Genomic DNA, 22046 nt, shown 5'->3' on the forward strand with positions numbered 1-22046 from the left:
GATGGACCACAGGTTCTCAATGGGGTTCAGATCAGGTGAACAAGGAGGCCATGTCATTAGTTTTTCTTCTTTTATACCCTTTCTTGCCAGCCACGCTGTGGAGTACTTGGACGCGTGTGATGGAGCATTGTCCTGCATGGAAATCATGTTTTTCTTGAAGGATGCAGACTTCTTCCTGTACCACTGCTTGAAGAAGGTGTCTTCCAGAAACTGGCAGTAGGACTGGGAGTTGAGCTTGACTCCATCCTCAACCCGAAAAGGCCCCACAAGCTCATCTTTGATGATACCAGCCCAAACCAGTACTCCACCTCCACCTTGCTGGTGTCTGAGTCGGACTGGAGCTCTCTGCCCTTTACCAATCCAGCCACGGGCCCATCCATCTGGCCCATCAAGACTCACTCTCATTTCATCAGTCCATAAAACCTTAGAAAAACCAGTCTTGAGATATTTCTTGGCCCAGTCTTGACGTTTCAGCTTGTGTGTCTTGTTCAGTGGTGGTCGTCTTTCAGCCTTTCTTACCTTGGCCATGTCTCTGAGTATTGCACACCTTGTGCTTTTGGGCACTCCAGTGATGTTGCAGCTCTGAAATATGGCCAAACTGGTGGCAAGTGGCATCTTGGCAGCTGCACGCTTGACTTTTCTCAGTTCATGGGCAGTTATTTTGTGCCTTGGTTTTTCCACACGCTTCTTGCGACCCTGTTGACTATTTTGAATGAAACGCTTGATTGTTCGATGATCACGCTTCAGAAGCTTTGCAATTTTGAGACTGCTGCATCCCTCTGCAAGATATCTCACTATTTTTGACTTTTCTGAGCCTGTCAAGTCCTTCTTTTGACCCATTTTGCCAAAGGAAAGGACGTTGCCTAATAATTATGCACACCTGATATAGGGTGTTGATGTCATTAGGCCACACCCCTTCTCATTACAGAGATGCACATCACCTAATATGCTTAATTGGTAGTAGGCTTTCGAGCCTATACAGCTTGGAGTAAGACAACATGCATGAAGAGGATGATGTGGACAAAATACTCATTTGCCTAATAATGCTGCACTCCCTGTAATACTGCCACCACTACAATGAGATATTACAAGATTAGTACAACATAAAGGCTATTGTTAACAGAAGCATAAACCTCATCAATTCATTGTCAGCATGTTTTACAAAGTCTGTGAAGGCAACCTGTTTCTTACAGACTGAGTTTTTTAGGTAGCTGATTGAGATCAGAGGAAGTGACACCGTTTTTAATATCACTGACAAGGGACAGGATGGGCATGGTGGTTTGGTGTGCCTCTTTGTTGTCAAACCACCCAGAGTCACTCTTCTTCTTTGTGTTGCTGTTTTGGGATCAGTTGTGTTGGCAGAGAGTTTGTCACACTGCATGCATACACATAATACACTTACTGAGGGAAATTGGGGCAGAAAATCAAATCTTGTTTATGTCTCTAAAACCCAGGTTTACTTACATGCAGTTTGTCAGTAATCAGATTTCTGCCCAAGCCCAAGGGCTTTGGGTTTAATTATTTTGGACACTAAACATAATAATCTTCCCTTTCATCCAGCTGCACAAAGCAGTACTTTGCGTGTCTTAAGTCTGTCATGCCACGTGCTCTTATAAAAGCTCACTAAGAAACACTTTTACACAACACATGGCTGAAAATCAGGTTTCTCCTTCACTGATCCACATATTTAACCATTTTTCCCTTAATCTCTTATCCCTAATTAATAAGTTTCTCATTTACTAGTGCTTGTTTCCACACATGCAGATTTACCGATTTGCTATAGTGGCACCCAAAAACACACATCCCTTTTCTCATTCTCACCGAATTGTGACACTATTAAATCTGACACAGGCTCCTCCCTTCCAGCTGCCCCACATACCCCAGGGGGAGGATTTATGCAAACAAACCTGCTTCACTTCACAAATCAGAGGTTTGCATAAACAGCCACAGTGCTACTTACAGGTGTAGGCGTTTATTTGAAGTTAGAAAATCTGGTTTGGGCATCACCTGACTGTTGAACTGAATACACAGCTCTGTCCTATATACCTGTAAAGACTTACAGAAGTCAGGTGTATCTGGGGCAAAGCATGAAGTGTCGTGCCGCAACCTCAAATCAGAGCTGCTAAGGTGAAAAAAAAAAAAAAAACAAACCCTAAAAACTGGGCCACAGTGTCCGTGTCCTTAAATACGGCGCTATGCATGTCACGAGTCACCTCAAGCACCGTTTGGCATTAGTTGGTCTGTGCTTGGCTGTTTCTTTTCTTTCTTTCCTTTATAAGATCTCATTGCCTTCTGTTGTTTCACTGTAAGTTATACTTATACGGGTTCTTTCTTTAAGTTAATACACGCAGGCAACATATGTCTGCATATTAAATAGTTCCTGAAATCACACCATCCCACTGAAGCACATACATTTATGTGTTAATGTGAGGACAGCTGGCATAGGAAGTGAACATGCGTTTTTCAGCCCTTTGTGTACTTTTCACCTTTCAGGGGTTAAAAGTAAAGAGTGTAGTTATCTTTTTTCCTACATCAGTACCTCTACCTTAAATATATCACACTGCTGGACAGTATAGAGCTCTATTTATAGTACATATCTCATTTTTTTTGTCCTTTATCTTAGAGGCTCTTTGTGACTGCTCTTCCTATCCCTCCACTACATTCCATTTCCCACTGTGCTTTAAATAGATCTCTAATGTATCCCTCTGCTAACAGTCGAAAGGTTAGTATGGCATTTTAACCCCAGAGCGCGGTCCATTTCTTCACCACAATGTGTCACGGCCCAGTGGTTTGTGAAACTAGGTCCCACTGAAAAAGCACGGAGATGGTGGTTGGGGTTGGCTGTTGAGACACGGCTCTTAATAGGGACTGGTTACAAGAAGCAGGGAGCAGCTGTCTACACACTGACTCACACATCAGCTTTTGTAAAGTGTTAACAATATAGTGGAAACTCTCTCAAAAGTGTAGGCAAGTTTAACATTTCCTGAAGTGTTATGTAAAAATACTAAGAAAAAAAGTTGTTGTTTTTTTAAAATAATGAAGTTGGTGTTAACATATCCAGATCAGTTACAAATAAGAGGAGAAAGTTGGCGATTTCTGTTGTGTCAACGATCCCTGGCCCTAAGGAGCCAATCAGCAGCCACACAGGCAAACGTGACCTAGTCATATTGCTCCTCTGACAATGTAACACTAGTTATAATGTCACTGCTGAGGTTCATATAGTAGAGGCTCATGACACTTTCATCTGTGAAATACCCTAAAATCTGTTGTAATCAGGGTGCTGCACTAAATCCACATTGTGCTTACTTTGGTTATTTGCTAGGTCACTAGATTTCTGCAGTGGCAGTTTGCATGGAAGATGCTGATTTGCCAGAAAACCTTCTCCAGCTTTGCCAATAAGTATGTGACTCGAGCAACCTACTAGCAACTAAAGCAACTGTAGTGCAGCAACCCCAATGCGTAAAGACTAGTCAGTGGCCCTCCACTAACAAGTGCAGGTATAACATGAACTCTTCGGCAATCACAAAGTCCCAGGTTTATATTGTTAACCGGTAAGTGACAATGGGTTTTGTTTTACAGAGTAATGCAGAATTGATGTAGTAACTAGTGTAATGAATTACTTTCTAAACCGTGAACCACCGGTTGCTATCAAAAAGTGTGAATTCTGTGACTGGTGGTTACCATGGGGTCTCTGACGGTCTTTAGGCCTGCGTGAATGCGGCTTTAGCGATCATTTTCACTACTGCTGGTCTGAGGCGTAATTGTAAATTGCATATATAATTGGCATGGCATTTGTTCAGTGCTTTGGGAGAATCAGCTAGAGATATTAATAATACATGTCAGAACTACAACCTGCTGTGATTTTTATCCTAAATGAAGCATTTTAAACCTTTATTTGGGACTAAATCCCCTAACTATTGATTTGAATGGTTATTCTGAACATGTTGTTTTCATGTCTCACTGATTATTGTATGGGAACTTGTGATAAATAACTGCCTTAATGCATTGCTCCAGGGGCTGTTGGGTAGCAAGTCTTACTCTTAGGATTGTGATGCAAGAGAACCTTTGCTAAGAAATGCTGGTTTCCTTATTGCTCAGTCGCAATGCAAAGAATCCCAACCACAGTAACATTTTATGTCAGTCACTTAATAGAACCTGAATTATCTAGTTGTTGTTTTTTAAATGTCAAGGTTAAAACTGAGTGTTTTCATTATTAATCCATCTGCAAATTTCTGTAAAAATGCTTGTCCTTCATGCTTTTCAGAACTCAAAAAACTTCAGAAAATCCCAATAATGTCGTTTATAGAATAGTTTAAGCTTTAAAAGGCATCCAGCTGTAGAAGCAGTGGTTGTAGTTTTGCAGTAACTTCACTTTAAGCGGTTATACAGAGGCCTACCTGGTTTCATGATGACCTTTGAGGAGTCATGCAGGGCTTTTCAGTAAATCCATTTTCCTGTCACAGTAGAAACTTGACTCCATGTTGCAGGAGAACACTAACATTGACTTAAAGTGTAGACAATCTATATTTGTGGTCTGGCTCCAGATAATCATAATTATTGGATATAGATAGTAAACCTAACACAATGCCTTCCCTGTGTTTTATTAATGAGAGAAGACGAGATGAATGCACAACGTGCAGATTCTGGCCCAGGAGTTGTGAATCACACAGAATTAATTATGCCAATGCAGGGACTACATGATGTGCCACCACCGTAACGTAACAGACACACACACACACACACACACACACACACACACACACACACACACACACACACACACACACACACACACACACACACAAAAGGCTTGATTGCCATGGTAACCTCAGAAGTTTTCACACGGTCCAGATGATGTTTCTTTGTGACAGTGCCGTGCATGCGAGAGTCCCCATGCTGCAGTGCAGAATTATCATCTGAAGTGTTCTCATCTTGCATCCTCTTCGTCTTGACTGCCTTAAGATGTATGATACAGCCTCCTGCAGGGAGTCCAAATTCACGTCTCCTTTTTCATTCGCTGCAGCATGGCTCTCGGTTTACAAAGATTTACTCGACATCTGTGCGAGTTCTTCATATCACATTCAAAGTATACTCTTGTAGATGCACCTTTGTATAAGAGAAGTAGCCTAAATGCTACAGTTGCATTATCACTGCATTGTCTTTGATAATAGAGCTGGATCTGTATCGGTACAGAACAGTGACCTAATTTGCTGGCTGCAGGTTAAATACAGTTTTCTGTCCTGTTCTGTAACCTGTAACTATTTGTAGCGATTGTTCCCTGCGTGGTTTGCTCAAGTTGTCCAAGATTTTATTAATTTGCTGTAATTAAAATTTTCTTTTTTAAAAACTATAATTTTTTTTCTCTCTGACTGTCCTTCACAGATTTGAGTAAATTTATTCTTCTTTCTTTTGATGGACTTTCTTTTGCGGTCATATTTAAATGACACTTCTGAGGCTACAGGCCAGAACCAGTACTTCCAACAAACAGTCCAACACTGGAGACTGTCTCCACCAACAAAACTTACTAGAGCGGCAGCTGATACCCACTAATACTACAAATAGCCCATAAATCTGTGGGAAACACTGATGTCACTTTCAAACTTTCCACAGTCAAAATCAATGGAGAAAAACTTGAATCACAGCATCCCTACTGGTAAACGGGATATTGATTGGACTGTTCTGCAAAAAGCAGGCTAGACAGAAACAATTTACCAGATTATTGTATTTTTCCCTCTTCAGAGGAAAATGTGAATAAGATGCGCAGGTTCTGGAGTAATTGCCTCATTCACGTGAAGGCAATCAAAGAAAGCAAAAAAAAAGAAAAGGAGAAGCAGAATGAACAGAAGTCTGGACACATCCAGGAGGTAGACGTGGTACACCAGATGTACGGACCAGTCTCTCCAGTCAGGGAGAAGAATGTAGGAGGTGAATAATGGTTGTAGAAGTAAGCGGGCATGTCTGCTTAGGGAGGGACACAGTAGTTCCTAGCAGCTGATAATGAAACACTTAGTGAAACTTTGGCAATTGACAGGCACATCCCTGACCTTTCCCTCCATTGATCTTCTTTAGCGTACCAGCTGGTCAATTCCATTTTAATTTGATGAGTAACCTTAGGAACTAGGTATGGTGTGTGAGTCACATGCTCTAGGAGTTGTTTTTGAATAGAGGTTCATCACATTAGCGAGGCGTGCATATGCACAGAGCTATAAAAAAAAAAAGCCTTAATGGCTGCATTCATTTTCTAGCAGTGTGACTCTTTTGTGTTGTCATAAAAGCTGTTCAGCAGATGAAGATCAGAAAAGCATGACAAATTAATGCACATGCGAGGAGACTCAAATGATAAGCAAACGCGGGCATTAAGTGCATGGTTGCACGGACACGCCCTCTGCATGTACCTCCATATCCTTGTCCAATTATCAGTTGAGACCCATGGCTAAAATTGTCACGCCTGTAAAGACAATGAGCTCCTTTGTGCTTGTGAATATTCATAAGGTGCTCTGTTTAGAGAGCCTCCAATTAGGCTGTATTAGCACTCCAGTGTACAAGGAGAAAATGATGATGATGGCTGCTCAGTGATGATAGTGATTTAAGTAAACAGATTCATCAAATGTGGCCTTCAGCAGGCTGCGGATGCACTTCCCTGTCGTGTCATTTTGAAATTGAAGGAGGCGATCACTTGCTTTTTGTGTCAGTAGTTTTAGAGTAAACTTTTGCTGCATACAAGTCTCCTAAGTAAACAGGAAAACACCGAGCTTTAAGGAGCTCCTTTCAGAGGCGGTAGTCTCATCTGTATAAACAAGTAATGTATCTGTGACCCATATTTCTCACAGACTACCAAATACGCTTCAAGTTGTGCAAAGGCGTCTTTTGAGCACGGTCTAATAACTGGAACTCCTTGAAATGAATCGCGCAGCAAACTTTAACGATCGCCCTTTCACAACATGCAGCTTTTCCTCTGCTGTTCAAAAGAGTCCCATCCATCAATAAAGATCAAAGAAAATCAGTGGAAGATCAAGATCGCTCGAGAAATCCTGGATTCAAAATGTGCTGAAATTGTGTAGTACAGTCTTCTCCTGTGGCCTCTCAATTCCATTCAATTTGATGCTCAATATCAAAGAGTGTAGGGTTGTCCCAGCAGCAGCTTCTACTACTACAGACCGTGAAATATGGCTTACTACTGCCATAAAATATTCAGTAATCATGTGGGAGAAGAAGCTGCTGTGAAGCAAGCAGGTCTTACTTGGTTGCGCTGTGTAGTGTCACATGCACAGCGAAGAGTCACATGCACTCACACTCTGATTCTTCTACCACAATGACAAGTCGCACAAAGCACGTAGCCCTCATCATCCAACAGTGCGTGCTGCAGATGCAATAAACCTGGCATATTGGTTCTGTGCACTGTCTATGCAAATGGAAACCTGTCTGCAAAGCGCTGAGAAATGGCTTGTACATGCACTGATAACATAGCACAGAGCAGACAGCATAGGATTGGATTAGGAGCAGAAGCATATTCTCAAAAGACGTAACAGGAAGGGATCGATGCTAGGAGGTTTTTTGATCCCACTCCAATGGGCTCGTCCACACAGCGTGCATTCACTCAGTGTGATTTGATGGCTGGGTCGTACTCTAAATGCGCTCTGCATTAACATTTCAGGGTTCACTTTCTGCAGCGAGCTGCTTTACATCCTAAAAGGGACTCGGCCGTACCTTGATATTTGTTCATTATTACAGATATTTCACAACTCATTTTCCCATTTTGATTTATGTGTTTGCACGAACCCAGGGGCAACTGCAAACTTTTCATCGGTGTATTGCATTATTAAACAGAGAGCATGTCTGGTACATCGGCACGCAAACTGGGCAGTCATTTATCACAACGTGAATCACCTCTATGAGGTTTCCTGCTTGATTACAAACACAATGGTATCCTAAATGAGAAATTGGTATTAAATCCTGGTGAGAGCATTCCTCAACACTATGTAATGTGGGATGTTTAAAAGGCTTTTAATGAACAACATTCCCAATCCTAAGAGTTTGTGAGCAACAATTGGCAACAAAACGCCCACAAAAACAGGCAACTACCCAACTCCGACCCCAACCCTAGTTGTCCTAAATAACTAATAAGTAGTAGTTTAGAAAGGGAATGATGCCTCCTGATACAGATTCTAAATGACTGACTCTTAGTGAGATCTAGTATTACCAGCTCAGCATCTTTGCATTAAGTGGCGGTACATAGACGAGTCTAGAGTTGGATAGTCTTCTCCACAGTTTTATCGTGAAACTATAGTAAGGCTAATTCAATTAAATTTGAATCTGATAATATTTGATAGCAGCGATTCGATGAATTAATGGGCAAACGTTCTGAAAAGCTTGATCGCCAGGCTGTTGGCGATCACTCTGACCATTGTAAATCCCTGAGATCTTCCTTCATTGGTGTTCATATATTCAAGTTTTACTGATATCAGCAATATTATGTTGCATCCCCATTAGTGTAGTGCTTCGCCTCCTTCACAGTTCTACCCCAGCTGGATCCATGATAGTCGAACAGTATCACAGTCCAGTTTATTGATTATGTGATAATTCTCCTCCACTTTGGTATATCCTCTTTGGGGAAGTCGTGGTGAAATCTGAGGCCTCATAGTAGAAGATGAGATCTCGTGTTTATATGTGCAGATGAATGTACTGTATCTACTCAAGGAATGCAGTAGTTGTGAAATTGTAGTGGATACTGATACAGATTTTTAAAATACCCATTTTGACCAAAGTTGATACCAATGTTTTTTTTCTTTCTTTTTAAAAAACATTTATTCCCTGTACGGAGCAGGGGGAAAAGGTCTGAACAGTCTTTTAAAAAGTAAAAATTTACAACTTCAATTCCAGAAAAGTTCTGATGCTTTGTAAAATGCACTATGAGAGTTACAAATTCACAATGAAACCTAAAAAACACGTGAAATCTTTAAGCAGACAAAATCTAGCAATTTAAGAAAAAAAAAATGATTTGATGGCACTAACAAAAAAAAACAAACCAAAAAGTTAGGGCCTTCCCTGACCTGTTGCTCTAAAACCTGTAGATATTGTTCAGCACTGATGGTGCAAGCTGTCAGTTCCTTAGGCATTAATAGGCATGTCCACACCAACCGAGATGTAGGCTTTTGAACTGAGTGCTGATAACAAACTGGATGGTCCCTCTTCTCTTTAGCCTAGAATGACCTCATTGTTTTGTTAAAATGATACATTGTCTCAGTTTAAACATTTGATAGGTCTTCTATGTTCTACCTTCACAATTCATTGCGTTCAACTTTTATTTACATTTTTACCAGAGTCTCAACTTTTTGGGGCTACTGGGGTTATATTGAACACCATCCAAGACACAAATGATGGGACACACAAACCCTAACAGTCCTCTCAGTGGTTGTACCTTGAGCCTAACTGGTGTTTAGTTATTCTCTCCACTATCTAATAGTGCTTCTCAGAAGAAAGCTTGGGGTGTAAGGTTAGAGGAGATAATCATTTCTTCAACATTTTCATAATTACAGACATGAAACAAAAGGAATTTTTGACTAAAGTATGGGAGGTCTTCCCATTCTTAACATTTTAAATACACTTCTATGCCAGGATGAAACTACGACGCCGTAAACCAGCCCAGCTAATGTTTCTCAAGTAGACGATATTTCATAAATAACGCAAACTTGCGTCCCTCGTGATAAACAGCCCCCAGCATCTGTTTATACTTGATTCTGTCAAACCTCTCTTATCTGTGGTTACCTACATATGAGTGGAACTCATAATTCATCACTCTGGATCGATTGCCACCACTCCTTCTCTCAACAACTTTTTTTTCTTTCTTTCTTTCATGCAGGGAGCAGCAGCTGTGATGGTGAATAAATAAAGTATATAATAAAATAATAAATAAAGAATAATGAACCTCTGTGAAGATTACATTATCTCAGGGTTTATAATTAATGTCCAAATATGACTATAAAACCTTTGTGCTGCACATTAAAGTCATATTAGCTCTTATATATTACTGAAATGTTTGCATGCCTCAGCATATTCCTCCTCCTCTCCTGTGTTAAATACAAACTATGCATTTAACTGAGCTTCAGTTTGCTTTGGATTTTCCTTTAATAAAACCCTAGTTAAAGAAAATGGCTTTGAAAGTTGTCTCTCTAACTCATTATCTCCTGGTGTGTTATTAGCAAGGTTAATGATCGAATTGCATAATGTATTTTTCATCATGGTCAGGAAGGTGCCCTCCTCGTTTTCACCTTTTTCACCTTCCCTGTTTTTGCTTTAATCATCCTCTGTGTTACAGTTGATTCTATTGAGTGCAACCATCATAGAAACAAGTGGAGTTTTTCATGAGCTCCCCGAGCTACTACCATCAAGGTTATTGGATTTTATTTTTGTTCATTTTTGTTTTGAAGTTGCTCCGGAGCAACAAAGGTGCGAGAACAGATCCACGCTCCGTGTTGCAGAGTAGTAAGCGATACAGCGTTTCTCTGAATGTCATCAGTAGTGACGGAAAGGCAAAGACACGCTGACGGATGATTAGATGGTGTTTGTGGACTGAGATGAGCTATATGGAGCAGCTCTGGTTCTGGAGGCTGAAATCATATTCATTTTCTCCGTATATAGCTTGAGGTGATGGAGCACTTTCACAGCTCGGGCTAAGATGAAAACAAGCAAAGAAAACGGCGTTAGAAAATGTCTGCTTCAAGCTTAGATGCATTAAAGCATAAGAGTCAGGGTGCATTTGCCAAAAACATCCATTAGCAGAGTTTAGAGTTATATTAGGTGCACCGCTAACAGGTGGTGGAAGCTGGGTTTAACTGTGACATTAAACTCAAAATCTGCATCTTAAAGTGCTTCTATAATGCTGCTTCTTATTTTCTGTCATAGATGCAGTTAGGTCCATAAGTATTTGGACAGTGACGCGTTTTTGGTATTTTGCCTCCGTACGTACCGACAGTGAATTTGAGATCAAACAATTAGGATGTGATTGACGTGCAGGCTTTCAGCTTTAACTCCAGGGATTTAACAAAAGTGCTACATTAACTGTTTAGAGAATTACAGCCATTTTTGTACACGCAAACCCTTCATCCTGCTACTTCTATCAGCAGCCACATCATCAAAAAACACTAGTGATAAACTAAGACTGGCAGCCATATGTGCTCATGCCATAGCATTTCATCCACCGTCTTTGACAGATCATGATCTGTTTTCCCTCCTCCAGACTCATCCCTCAATTGTAGTACAAGTTTTTCTTGGTTTCATCTGTTCAAATAATATTTTTTTCCAGGCTTTTAGATTAATCTAGCCTTTCTTTGCCGAGCAACTACATTTACCTGCTTAATTTGTCTGGAAATGACGATGCCGGAGGCCTCACCTTCCCGTGAAACTGACATCCCATCTGAAAATTCTGGACTTTGTATGAAAATGGCTCCAATTCCTAATCAGTTCATGCAAAACAGGCGTTGAATTAAAACATGTGCAAGCAGTACAAAATAAAACATTGCCAAATCAAACATGTGGCGCTGTCTGCTGTGGTGACTTCCTTGTGACAAGGGAGCAGCTGAAATGATCAAAGTATAAGCACTACAGAATATAAAGTGAAATTTTTGCAGAAAAACCTAATGAAATTCTTGATGTTGATTTTTCTAGTCACGTTTCATGTCATTAATAAAAGTATGACTTTCCATGAGAGATGGAAAACTATCCCAAAGATTTGCATGGTAGTATATATGACCAGACACACATCCACACACTCTCACTTTCTCTGTCACCTGACATGGGTTCTATGCCAACATCAACACCTCCACAGGAGCCAATCCCCCCATCGAGGACCCCTGTGGAGCCTGCTCAGCATATTATCCTTGTGTTTCAGGAGCTTACAGCCCCCATAGGAGGAATAGATGTTGTCATTCTCCCATTACCTCCATAGTAAGTCCATTCACTAACATTCACTAAGACCGTTGTCTTTTGTGCAGCGTCCAGTGAAAACCGAGTGCGGTAGATAGAGGCAGCATGCTGTTTGCTGCAGATACTTTAAAAAAAAGAAAAAAGAAACCAGCCTCATTCACCATCATCTTGCTTGTTTCTCTGGAGTACCACTTGTGACGTGGCACAAATTGAAAATACAACCAGCAGTCTTCTATCGATTTTAAGATAATTTTCCCAAGCGTCATCATAGAGTAGATGAAGGTAATTGAAGCCTTTCTTGTGTCGTGTGGATGTACTGTGAAGAGTTCCCTTGTTTGTTTAATGAATGGATGTCCTCTGTCCTTTAATCATCTGCTTCAACACCCGCTGAGGGAGCTGTGTAGAAATCAAACACTTGAAGAGTGCATACAAAAGTGCAGGACACTCACTGTGAGTAGTACGAAAGTACTTTCATTAAAATCACATTAGAATAGTTGGTTACACAGAATTTGATTACATTTCACAAGTAAATAAAAAGCTCCCTGATGTACAGTGGGGCAAAAAAGTATTTAGTCAGCCACCGATTGTGCAAGTTCCCCCACCTAAAATGATGACAGAGGTCAGTAATTTGCACCAGAGGTACACTTCAACTGTGAGAGACAGAATGTGAAAAAAAAATCCATGAATCCACATGGTAGGATTTGTAAAGAATTTATTCGTAAATCAGGGTGGAAAATAAGTATTTGGTCAATAACAAAAATACAACTCAATACTTTGTAACATAATCTTTGTTGGCAATAACAGAGGTCAAACGTTTACTATAGGTCTTTACCAGGTTTGCACACACAGTAGCTGGTATTTTGGCCCATTCCTCCATGCAGATCTTCTCGAGAGCAGTGATGTTTTGGGGCTGTCGCCGAGCAACACGGACTTTCAACTCCCGCCACAGATTTTCTATGGGGTTGAGGTCTGGAGACTGGCTAGGCCACTCCAGGACTTTCAAATGCTTCTTACGGAGCCACTCCTTTGTTGCCCGGGCGGTGTGTTTTGGATCATTGTCATGTTGGAAGACCCAGCCTCGTTTCATCTTCAAAGTTCTCACTGATGGAAGGAGGTTTTGGCTCAAAATCTCACGATACATGGCCCCATTCATTCTGTCCTTAACACGGATCAGTCGTCCTGTCCCCTTGGCAGAAAAACAGCCCCATAGCATGATGTTTCCACCCCCATGCTTCACAGTAGGTATGGTGTTCTTGGGATGCAACTCAGTATTCTTCTTCCTCCAAACACGACGAGTTGAGTTTATACCAAAAAGTTCTACTTTGGTTTCATCTGACCACATGACATTCTCCCAATCCTCTGCTGTGTCATCCATGTGCTCTCTGGCAAACTTCAGACGGGCCTGGACATGCACTGGCTTCAGCAGCGGAACACGTCTGGCACTGCGGGATTTGATTCCCTGCCGTTGTAGTGTGTTACTGATGGTGACCTTTGTTACTTTGGTCCCAGCTCTCTGCAGGTCATTCACCAGGTCCCCCCGTGTGGTTCTGGGATCTTTGCTCACCGTTCTCGTGATCATTTTGACCCCACGGGATGAGATCTTGCGTGGAGCCCCAGATCGAGGGAGATTATCAGTGGTCTTGTATGTCTTCCATTTTCTGATGATTGCTCCCACAGTTGATTTTTTCACACCAAGCTGCTTGCCTATTGTAGATTCACTCTTCCCAGTCTGGTGCAGGTCTACAATACTTTTCCTGGTGTCCTTCGAAAGCTCTTTGGTCTTGGCCATGGCGGAGTTTGGAGTCTGACTGTTTGAGGCTGTGGACAGGTGTCTTTTATACAGATGATGAGTTCAAACAGGTGCCATTCATACAGGTAACGAGTGGGGGACAGAAAAGCTTCTTACAGAAGACGTTACAGGTCTGTGAGAGCCAGAGATTTTCCTTGTTTGAGGTGACCAAATACTTATTTTCCACCCTGATTTACGAATAAATTCTTTACAAATCCTACCATGTGAATTCATGGATTTTTTTTTTTCACATTCTGTCTCTCACAGTTGAAGTGTACCTCTGGTGCAAATTACTGACCTCTGTCATCATTTTAAGTGGGGGAACTTGCACAATCGGTGGCTGACTAAATACTTTTTTGCCCCACTGTATGTTAGCGTGGATATTTATACTATAGCCATTTATTGACTGAACTGCTGGCACTTTACCTTAGCCAGCGTAGTGGTGGTCCACTATATGTTGGGATTTAAAGCCTCAGTGACCTATATAGCTTCTACAATTCTTTTCTCTCAGCCTTGTGCATGAAGGGATGGTTACAGGAACGGCTATGTCCACAATAATTACCCCCTCAGCATGGAACAAGGCCTGTAGTCCTTTACCCCTTTATCTAAAGAGCAGCTCCTTTCACCAGGCTGGATAAAAGGAGGAGGAGGGGGGACTTTTGTTTCGTTTCCCATTACCCAGTGACTCATACTTCGAGGAAGTGCTGTGATACTGGGTACATAGATCGATGGTTACTAAAAAACAAACTTAAAAAGAAAAACAGTGGAGGTGGATGATTTTGATTGTGTCATGGTGAACTGCGTAAAATCATTTAAGATGCTGAATGAATATTTGTTAGGTTTCATTTGTGAATAGCATCTGACACATCACGCCAGCAGCGTGTCTCAGTGCCGTGTGAAGGTTGGCCTCCTTTTATTGGAGGCAGATTCAGCGTTTACTCAAGTCTTCGGTGAAAGCATGAACCCTGTGAGGAGAAGTTCACAGTTGATTTAATCTTTTCATAACCCTTCATGTTTTTTGACTGATGTTAAATTGGAAAGAAGACCAAGTTTACTAGTGTGGAGCCATAACACAAGGTAAATTTACCAGCCACTTTGTTAGATACATGTACGGAGCTGCTTGTTAAGACAAATATCTAATCAGCCAATCACATGGGAGCGACTTGGTGTATTTAGGCATGTGGACATGATGAAGTTTAAACCAAGCATCAGAATAGGGGAGAAAGGTGGCATAGCTGTTGATGCTGCGCTGACTATTTCAGAAACTGCTGATCTGTTGACTTTTCGGTGACAAAAAGAGAAAATATCCAGTGAACGGCAGTTCTCTTGGGAAAACTGCCTTATTGATGTCAAAGGTCAGAGAAAAATGGCAGATAGGAAGGCAACCGTAGCTCTTACAACCATTTGTTACAACCAAAGAATGCAGAAGAGCATCTTGCACAACATGTTGAACCTTGAAGCAGATGCGTTACAGCAGCAGAAGACCACACCATGCACGCCAGTCAGCTAAGAACAGGAAACTGAAGCTACAGTTCTCAGAATTTGACATGAGAAGTTTGGAAAAATGTTGCCTGGTCTGGTGAGTCTCGATTTCTGCTCTGACATGCAGATGGTTGGGTCACAATTTGGCATAAATAGCATGAAAGGATGGATCCATCCTGCCTTATGTCAGCTGTGCAGACTAGCGGTGGTGGTGTCACTGTGTGGGGGGTATTTTCATGGCACATTTTGGGCCCCTTAGTACCAACCAAGTAGCAATAATACTAGTATTAACATGCTGAACATGTCCATCTCTTCATGAGAACGGTGTACCTCTCCTCTCATGGCTGATTCCAGCAGAACAGCGTGCCGTGTCACAAATCTTAGATCATCTTAAACTGTTTTCTTAAACACGACAGTGAGTTCAGTATACTCTAATGGCCACTGTCGTCAGCAGATCTCAGTCTAATAGAGCACCTTTGGAAGGTGATATAGGAATCATGGATGTGCTGATGCATTCATAACTTGATGGACCCTTATTTGTAGAGCAAATCCAAATGCAGAGTTACAAAGTGCTTCAGAGTTTGAATAAAAGCCACACGTTAAAAATAACTTTACATTTTCAAATCAACCATACAGTCATACTAACATATACACATGCAAATGGTTCCAAACTATGATGTGCTTTGGTCATCAGCCAATCACCTTAAAGTTAATTTAACTCCCAACATTCACAGTTTGGTTTCTATTCTTTGTTTTAAGTCAACCTTAAGACAACCAGTTGTGGCGTTCAACCTACATACTATTATTAAGCTGTATGAAGTAAACAGAGATAAACATGCCAATTAAAACTACAAAGCAAAACAAACTCATAATGAACTTTGAGTAACCAGTTTTTACCCAACAAACAACAACAACTGGAGCACAGCCAAAACATCTGGTTGGAGCTGTTAGATCTTTTGACTCAAGGAGTGCCAGAGCACAGACATGCTGTGTATTGAGATGCTTCAATTCTGGCTAAACATTATTGATGAATCATTAGTTTGAAAGGGCGAGTCTCTCCTGGAAGCCACTCATTATGTTGCCACGTGAAAGTGTGTGGAGGAAAAAGTTTGAGAATCAAAGAAGAGACCTCGAAAGAAAAGTTCAAGCACAACTTACTTTGGTAAAGGCACAAAAATTGCCAGACAGCCTCCTCACTTCTGATGTCACAAACCTTAGTACGGGAAAGGGATTTCCAAACCTGTTTATCCATCTGCTAATATATGCTATACTGGTACAGGACCCAGATGAGAAGCTGAATCATCGCTCTCGCTGGGAGAAAGACCTGGTGAATCTATGAAAACACTGCGCTAGATTAAATTTTTATTTCATTTTCTTTATCCTTTTTAATATTGCACAGAGCTACATTCATGCTACAGTGCCTCTGTGTTTTGGACCTGAGGTGCAGTCTGAGCCGTGCCATATGAGGGGATTAGCTATGTACAGAGGGAGCGTATCAGGCTGTCTCCCAGACAAACTACAGAAAACACACCCTTGTCTTTGAAATCACCTGGCAAGGCGGGGGCCTGCCTTCTCATTCAGCACTCAGAGGCTGGTTAGCAATGGGTCTGCCTGGAGGAGCCCAGTCTGTGTCTTTTTTCTCCCATTATTGCTCTTTGTCTACACGGAGAAGGTGCTGAGTGACTTATAAGGAGAAGCTGCATGAGTTGGCATCACGCCTGCTGTTACACATGCGCACACACACATGCACATGCGAAGAGCAGAGGTAAGTCTTAATCAGTAACACAGATGACCAGAAGGCAGGGGTGGAGGTCCATCAGTGACCATCTTCATCCACCCACATTACCACAGCTGGAGTCTGCACGTGCAGGGTTAACCTTGAACAGGAAACCTGGCAGTGTACAGTGTTTAGAAAAGTGCGTATTTCTCTTTTGTTCTGTGGTTTTGGCATTTTGGCTACATATTTTGTTTTTTGTACATATTTTTATAAATCTTTATGTTTATTTACTTTGTTATTTTTTAAAAAAATAAAAATTTTATATATATGTTACATTTACATTTTCGTGCAGTTTTTTGTATCTGTTTTTGTATTTTGGTATCTTTACCTGTCTCATAAATTCAGGGCTACATCCTTTCTATAGACAAAGAGCTTATCTTGGAGCCTTCAGCTTCTTCTTTAGTACTTTCATAGGTGGATGTAGGAAGTAACAATAATATGTGATGATAATCTGTGATACATGAAATAATCTTATATTAATAGTAATAATGGATCTGTTCCTGTCAGGAAAATGCTTGTGCAGAGGTTTCATTGTCCTTATTACCACCACAGCTCTGCCTCGCAGTGACAGTTTAGTTGCAGTTTCGAGGCTCATTTGTGTACCAGCATAAAGACTTTCCTCGCAGTGAGCTGTGATCTCAACTACTGAGCTGATGCATGCTATAGTTACAGCTGGATATTTTTTTTCTCTTTCGTAAAGTGTTTAAACATCGTTCATTATTAATTGTTTTACATATTTTATCTTTTATGAACGTCAACAAAAACACTGCTTAATCCCATTATCCAACAGATAACCACCCATTTCTCAATGCAGTGATACGCTTGAATTAAAGTACTAGAAACAATTAAAATACACTGTAATTAGTACTTTTAACAATTTGATAGATGCCTTTTATTATATTTTTAACATCAGCATGTTGAAGGACTTGTTGAGAAGAGAGTGCTAATTTATATGCTAAAATATGTTTTTCTGCTTGGTCAAGAATATGAAAACACTTTATTATCCTCTAATAGATTTTCTAAATGCTTGGTGATCGCAGGACACACGTGGTTGTTTGTGTAATGTTGTTCACACTAAGAATTTTAAAAGGAAACTGACAGTTACAAAACTTTTTTTCGTTTATTTGTATTTGTTGTTGTTGTTGTTGTTGTTGTTTTTTCTGCATACCATGTCCAGCTTTTCTGTATAAAGTAATGAAGAATCTTGGATTTGGTGCTTAAAACTTCGTGAAACTGTAACCGTATTTCATTCACCATAAATCACTATCTGATTTTGAATAGTTTTCTTATCAGATACAGAAGTCTAAAACCAACATTTCTCTGCCTGGGCTGCCTTGTAGCTCTGCACGTTGTCTCTTCAATGTGTGACCCCCTCCCTCCACGAACAGTCGGGGGTGAGTGCACTAACGTGTCCGGTGTTGCCGTTTTAATGAGTGTTTGCTGGAAAACGAAAAATACAAGGAGTCTGCAAGATGGATTTGTACGTTTTCACAATGGGGGAGTTTGCGTAAGTGCTAGTAAATAATTTTCTCGAGTGTGTACGTTACACATGCTAATTTTGGAATTGTTTTTATTATTTTGCTAGCTAGCAAACTCCGGGATAAATGATTGAAATGTACTCAGTGTGATGCAATACGGTGCCGCTATTATAACAGTTAGTTATTGCAGGGTAATTTATGTAATATGCTGTGAATTTAACCAAGACTACACAGCAGTAGCAGTATTGCGAGTTACTTCCCCAAAGTGAACGCTTTAAACGTTAGCCCGATGCTTAACTAGCCAACTTAAGGCTTTCTGATTAAAGGCTAAAAGCGGCGTTGTCACCGAATAAATAGAATATTGATTATATTTTTGTGTATTGCTGCAGTTTTTTCAAGTATTAACTTGGTGCTTTCGGCAACCTTACGGGGAAATAATGGTAATATGGCTGATCCATATGGACACAAAGAATATAGACTTTTTTATGCTACCGAAGTTCCCTCGCTTTCATTCAAAATCTGTTTATCGTTAAACAACTTAAACATAATTGCCTCAAACTCACATTAAGGCCTGTGGGACACTATCAGCCACTGAAACAGTAGACAAATGAATATTTCATACCTTAAGGCTGCCTGTTTGTTTAAGGGAGATGAACAATACATTATAATTGTATATAATAATATCACAGATGATAGATTTAATAGGTTTTTGAAAGATGCTTGTGCATTCAAGTCTTATATGTTGAATTGAACCGAGTATGTCAACTGTTCAAAGCCTCTCCCAGTCAGTGCTGTTCTATGTGCCTGTCTTACTGTACATGATGTTATTAGCACAAACACTTTAAAGGTGATAATTTAGGACTTCAGCAACACAGACTGCAATGTAGTTAAGCATCTTACAGTTAGTTTTGAATGAATCAACTTAAAAAACAACACAAGCCAAGATCTGTCTCCTCCTATTTTTTGTGTCACACAAGAAAGAAGCATCAAGATCTGATGAGAAGACTTATTAATTTGGCCTTTGACATGGTCTTACTGAGGTGATGCAAAGTGAAATATGCATCCTTTTTTGTGCTGGCCAAGTTTGAAAATGGACCCTGAAAATGGTTTATGAACCCAGAAAAAGTCACACGTGGAGTTAAAACCTCTCATAGCAAGTTAATCATATTCAATTAGTTTGATGCTTTAAGCACAGAATTTAGTCACACAGTCAGGACAGCATCTGGTTTACCTTCATCGGTAAACGTGTTTATGCAGTACATAGTAACAGTGTGGCTGAGTCCTCTGGTTCAAATCAGTTCCACTACATTTGGAGATGTAAGTCTTAACCTGTCACATGCATCGGGAAGGAAAATACAACCAACATTTAAATGTCTTAATTAGATTTATTTTAAGTGTCGTAATGAGCTGCTGAATGTGAAAGTTAGCAAATGTTGATTTTACTGGCCAACAGTTACAGTGTTGGCTAATTACTCTTTACTCTGAGTTGTTGAAACAAATCTTGGCTGTTGTCTGTTGTTGGTTAATCGGATTCCTGAGCGCTTGTGTTTGTGCTCAGCCAAAGACGTTGTTTTGGTTTTTTTTTTGTTTTTTTTTTTTAATGTTGAAGCAGCTCTGCTCTCCATAGCATTTATTTGTTGGAGGAAATGCGTTTTGATCATCCTCATCTTCATTTCCAACATGATATTCTTATTCTTTGACTCTACTAGAGTAGCTTTGCACAATTCACAGTTCAAAAAAATGCTTCTTTATCTTACACAGAGCCCCTCTTTTTCTCCTCTGCCTGAAAAACAAGGGTTTTGGCTTTTTTGCCTTTAAGCTAACTTTACTCATATTGGTTAATATTAAAAAGACTTGCTATTAATGATCAAGGCTTTTTTAATATCATGGATTGGGTGTTCTTTTTATTTATGCTTTTTCTGGGGTCTATGATGGATAATTTGGAATTAAAATTGCATATATTTGTGCTTATTATTTTGTTTATTTATTACAGAGGAAAAAACATGACACTCTTCCTCACCACTTCCATCCAACCATGTCCTTCAGGACTCATTTTAAGCTGCGTACAGAAGGATTCAATCAGTCTGCAGAACACACGCATGCATCTGCTCCAGTGGCAATGAATGAAAACATCTGGCTGTGTTACTATGCATACTGAAATAGGAAAAAAAAACCTAAGATGAATGAGTCAGCGCTCTGAGCTGGATGTCTTTCTGAAATACAACTCTCCTGGTCTTCATGTGAAATGTCTTTACTTGCTCAAATTTGATCTTGTAAAAGTCGATCATAAAACTTATGGAAGAGTGTCAAATTTTATTGCGATCTAGATCAAACTCATTTTAGATATTTGTTTCTATGTGCTGCGTGTGTTATTTGTTATTCAGATGTGAAGTTTAAAAAAGTTTAGCTAAGTCTTCATTTAACAAATGTTATTTCTGGGGTTTTGTTTTGCTTGCTAATCGTCGATACTGTGACGGTGTGTCACTGCACAGATCCTCCAGGGAAAATGTTTTTGCTTTTTCACATTTTGACTGTTGTGATTCATTATTTCTACTTTTCCATCTTTCACATGTTTCATTATCCAACACACACATTATTCTCTCCCACTGTGCTCCTACTTTTTAATTCTTTGAAAAAAACATTTAATCTTCACAGTACTGCCAAAGTGCACCAATACATTGTGAAGTGCACATAGAGTCTGGATTTCCATTTCTCATACAGTACCGAGCAAAAGTCTTGAACCACCCCCTCATTTTTTTTGTATTTTGCCAGGTCAGTCTGTGTTAACGGTGTTATTAACTGCATTCTTCAACTAAAGAAGTGGGAACAAATTATGTGGGGTTTTGCTTTTGTGCAATAGGCCGCAAGTAAATGTGTAAAGATACAATTTAAAATTGGTTCTTTGCTAAGTTTTCTGGTCCTTTCTGTGATTTAGGTGTGTGTTTATGTTTGAATGTTTCATAGATTAGTGTGAAGTGTCTTAACAGACAAAAACTGGTCAAATACAAGCCCTGGATTAAAAATCAGAAACACTTTAAAAAGCCTGGAGAGCTATTCCTTAATACCACTTTAAAAATTACAGGGAAGTCTGGATCCCTGGAAGCAAATAAAGAAATGAGGGATGGCTCAAGACTTTTGCACAGTGCCGTACATGTCACGTTCCCTGTTTTATAGCTCAACTCAAACTGACACGTTCTCACTAACTGCTTCTCATTTTCTCCACAGTAAACTTTGACCACTTCCAGATTCTGCGGGCCATCGGGAAGGGGAGCTTTGGAAAGGTAATGTGGTCTCCAATTTTCATGCGACTTGTATATTCTTTGCCCTTAATTACCCACCACAGTCGTCATCTCTAAAGAATCAGAGCAAACTAAGCTAAATGTGCTGGGATTACACTTTAGTTCTCGTATGCTGCTTAACAGAGCCGTCCTTTTTTTGCTCATTTAATAACAGTTATAAATGCAGCTTATGTAATTATTTCTATAAAGTCAGAGGAGAGCCAATTTATATTTCATCTCACTCAATCTATTGGGAATTTTGACCCCACGTCTCAATTTAATTACAGAGTAGCACAATTCTGCGGCTCTATTTGTCATCG

General features: G+C 40.2%; 1 protein-coding gene across 2 annotated transcripts in view; it reads left to right on the forward strand.

The window, feature by feature from the left end:
* Positions 1-22046, forward strand: part of stk32c (serine/threonine kinase 32C) — a 103384-nt gene that overhangs the window by 21065 nt on the left and 60273 nt on the right. For both annotated transcript variants that reach the window (XM_085478380.1, XM_085478379.1), the window contains exon 2: positions 21674-21729. In XM_085478380.1, coding sequence (XP_085334506.1) covers positions 21674-21729 — 56 coding nt within the window. The remainder of the gene's footprint in view (positions 1-21673; positions 21730-22046) is intronic.

Source organism: Copadichromis virginalis, linkage group LG13, assembly GCF_057382275.1.
Source record: "Copadichromis virginalis isolate Kocher_CV1m ecotype Utaka linkage group LG13, C_Virginalis_male_GT1.1, whole genome shotgun sequence".
In the NCBI taxonomy this organism is placed as follows: Eukaryota; Metazoa; Chordata; class Actinopteri; order Cichliformes; family Cichlidae; genus Copadichromis; species Copadichromis virginalis.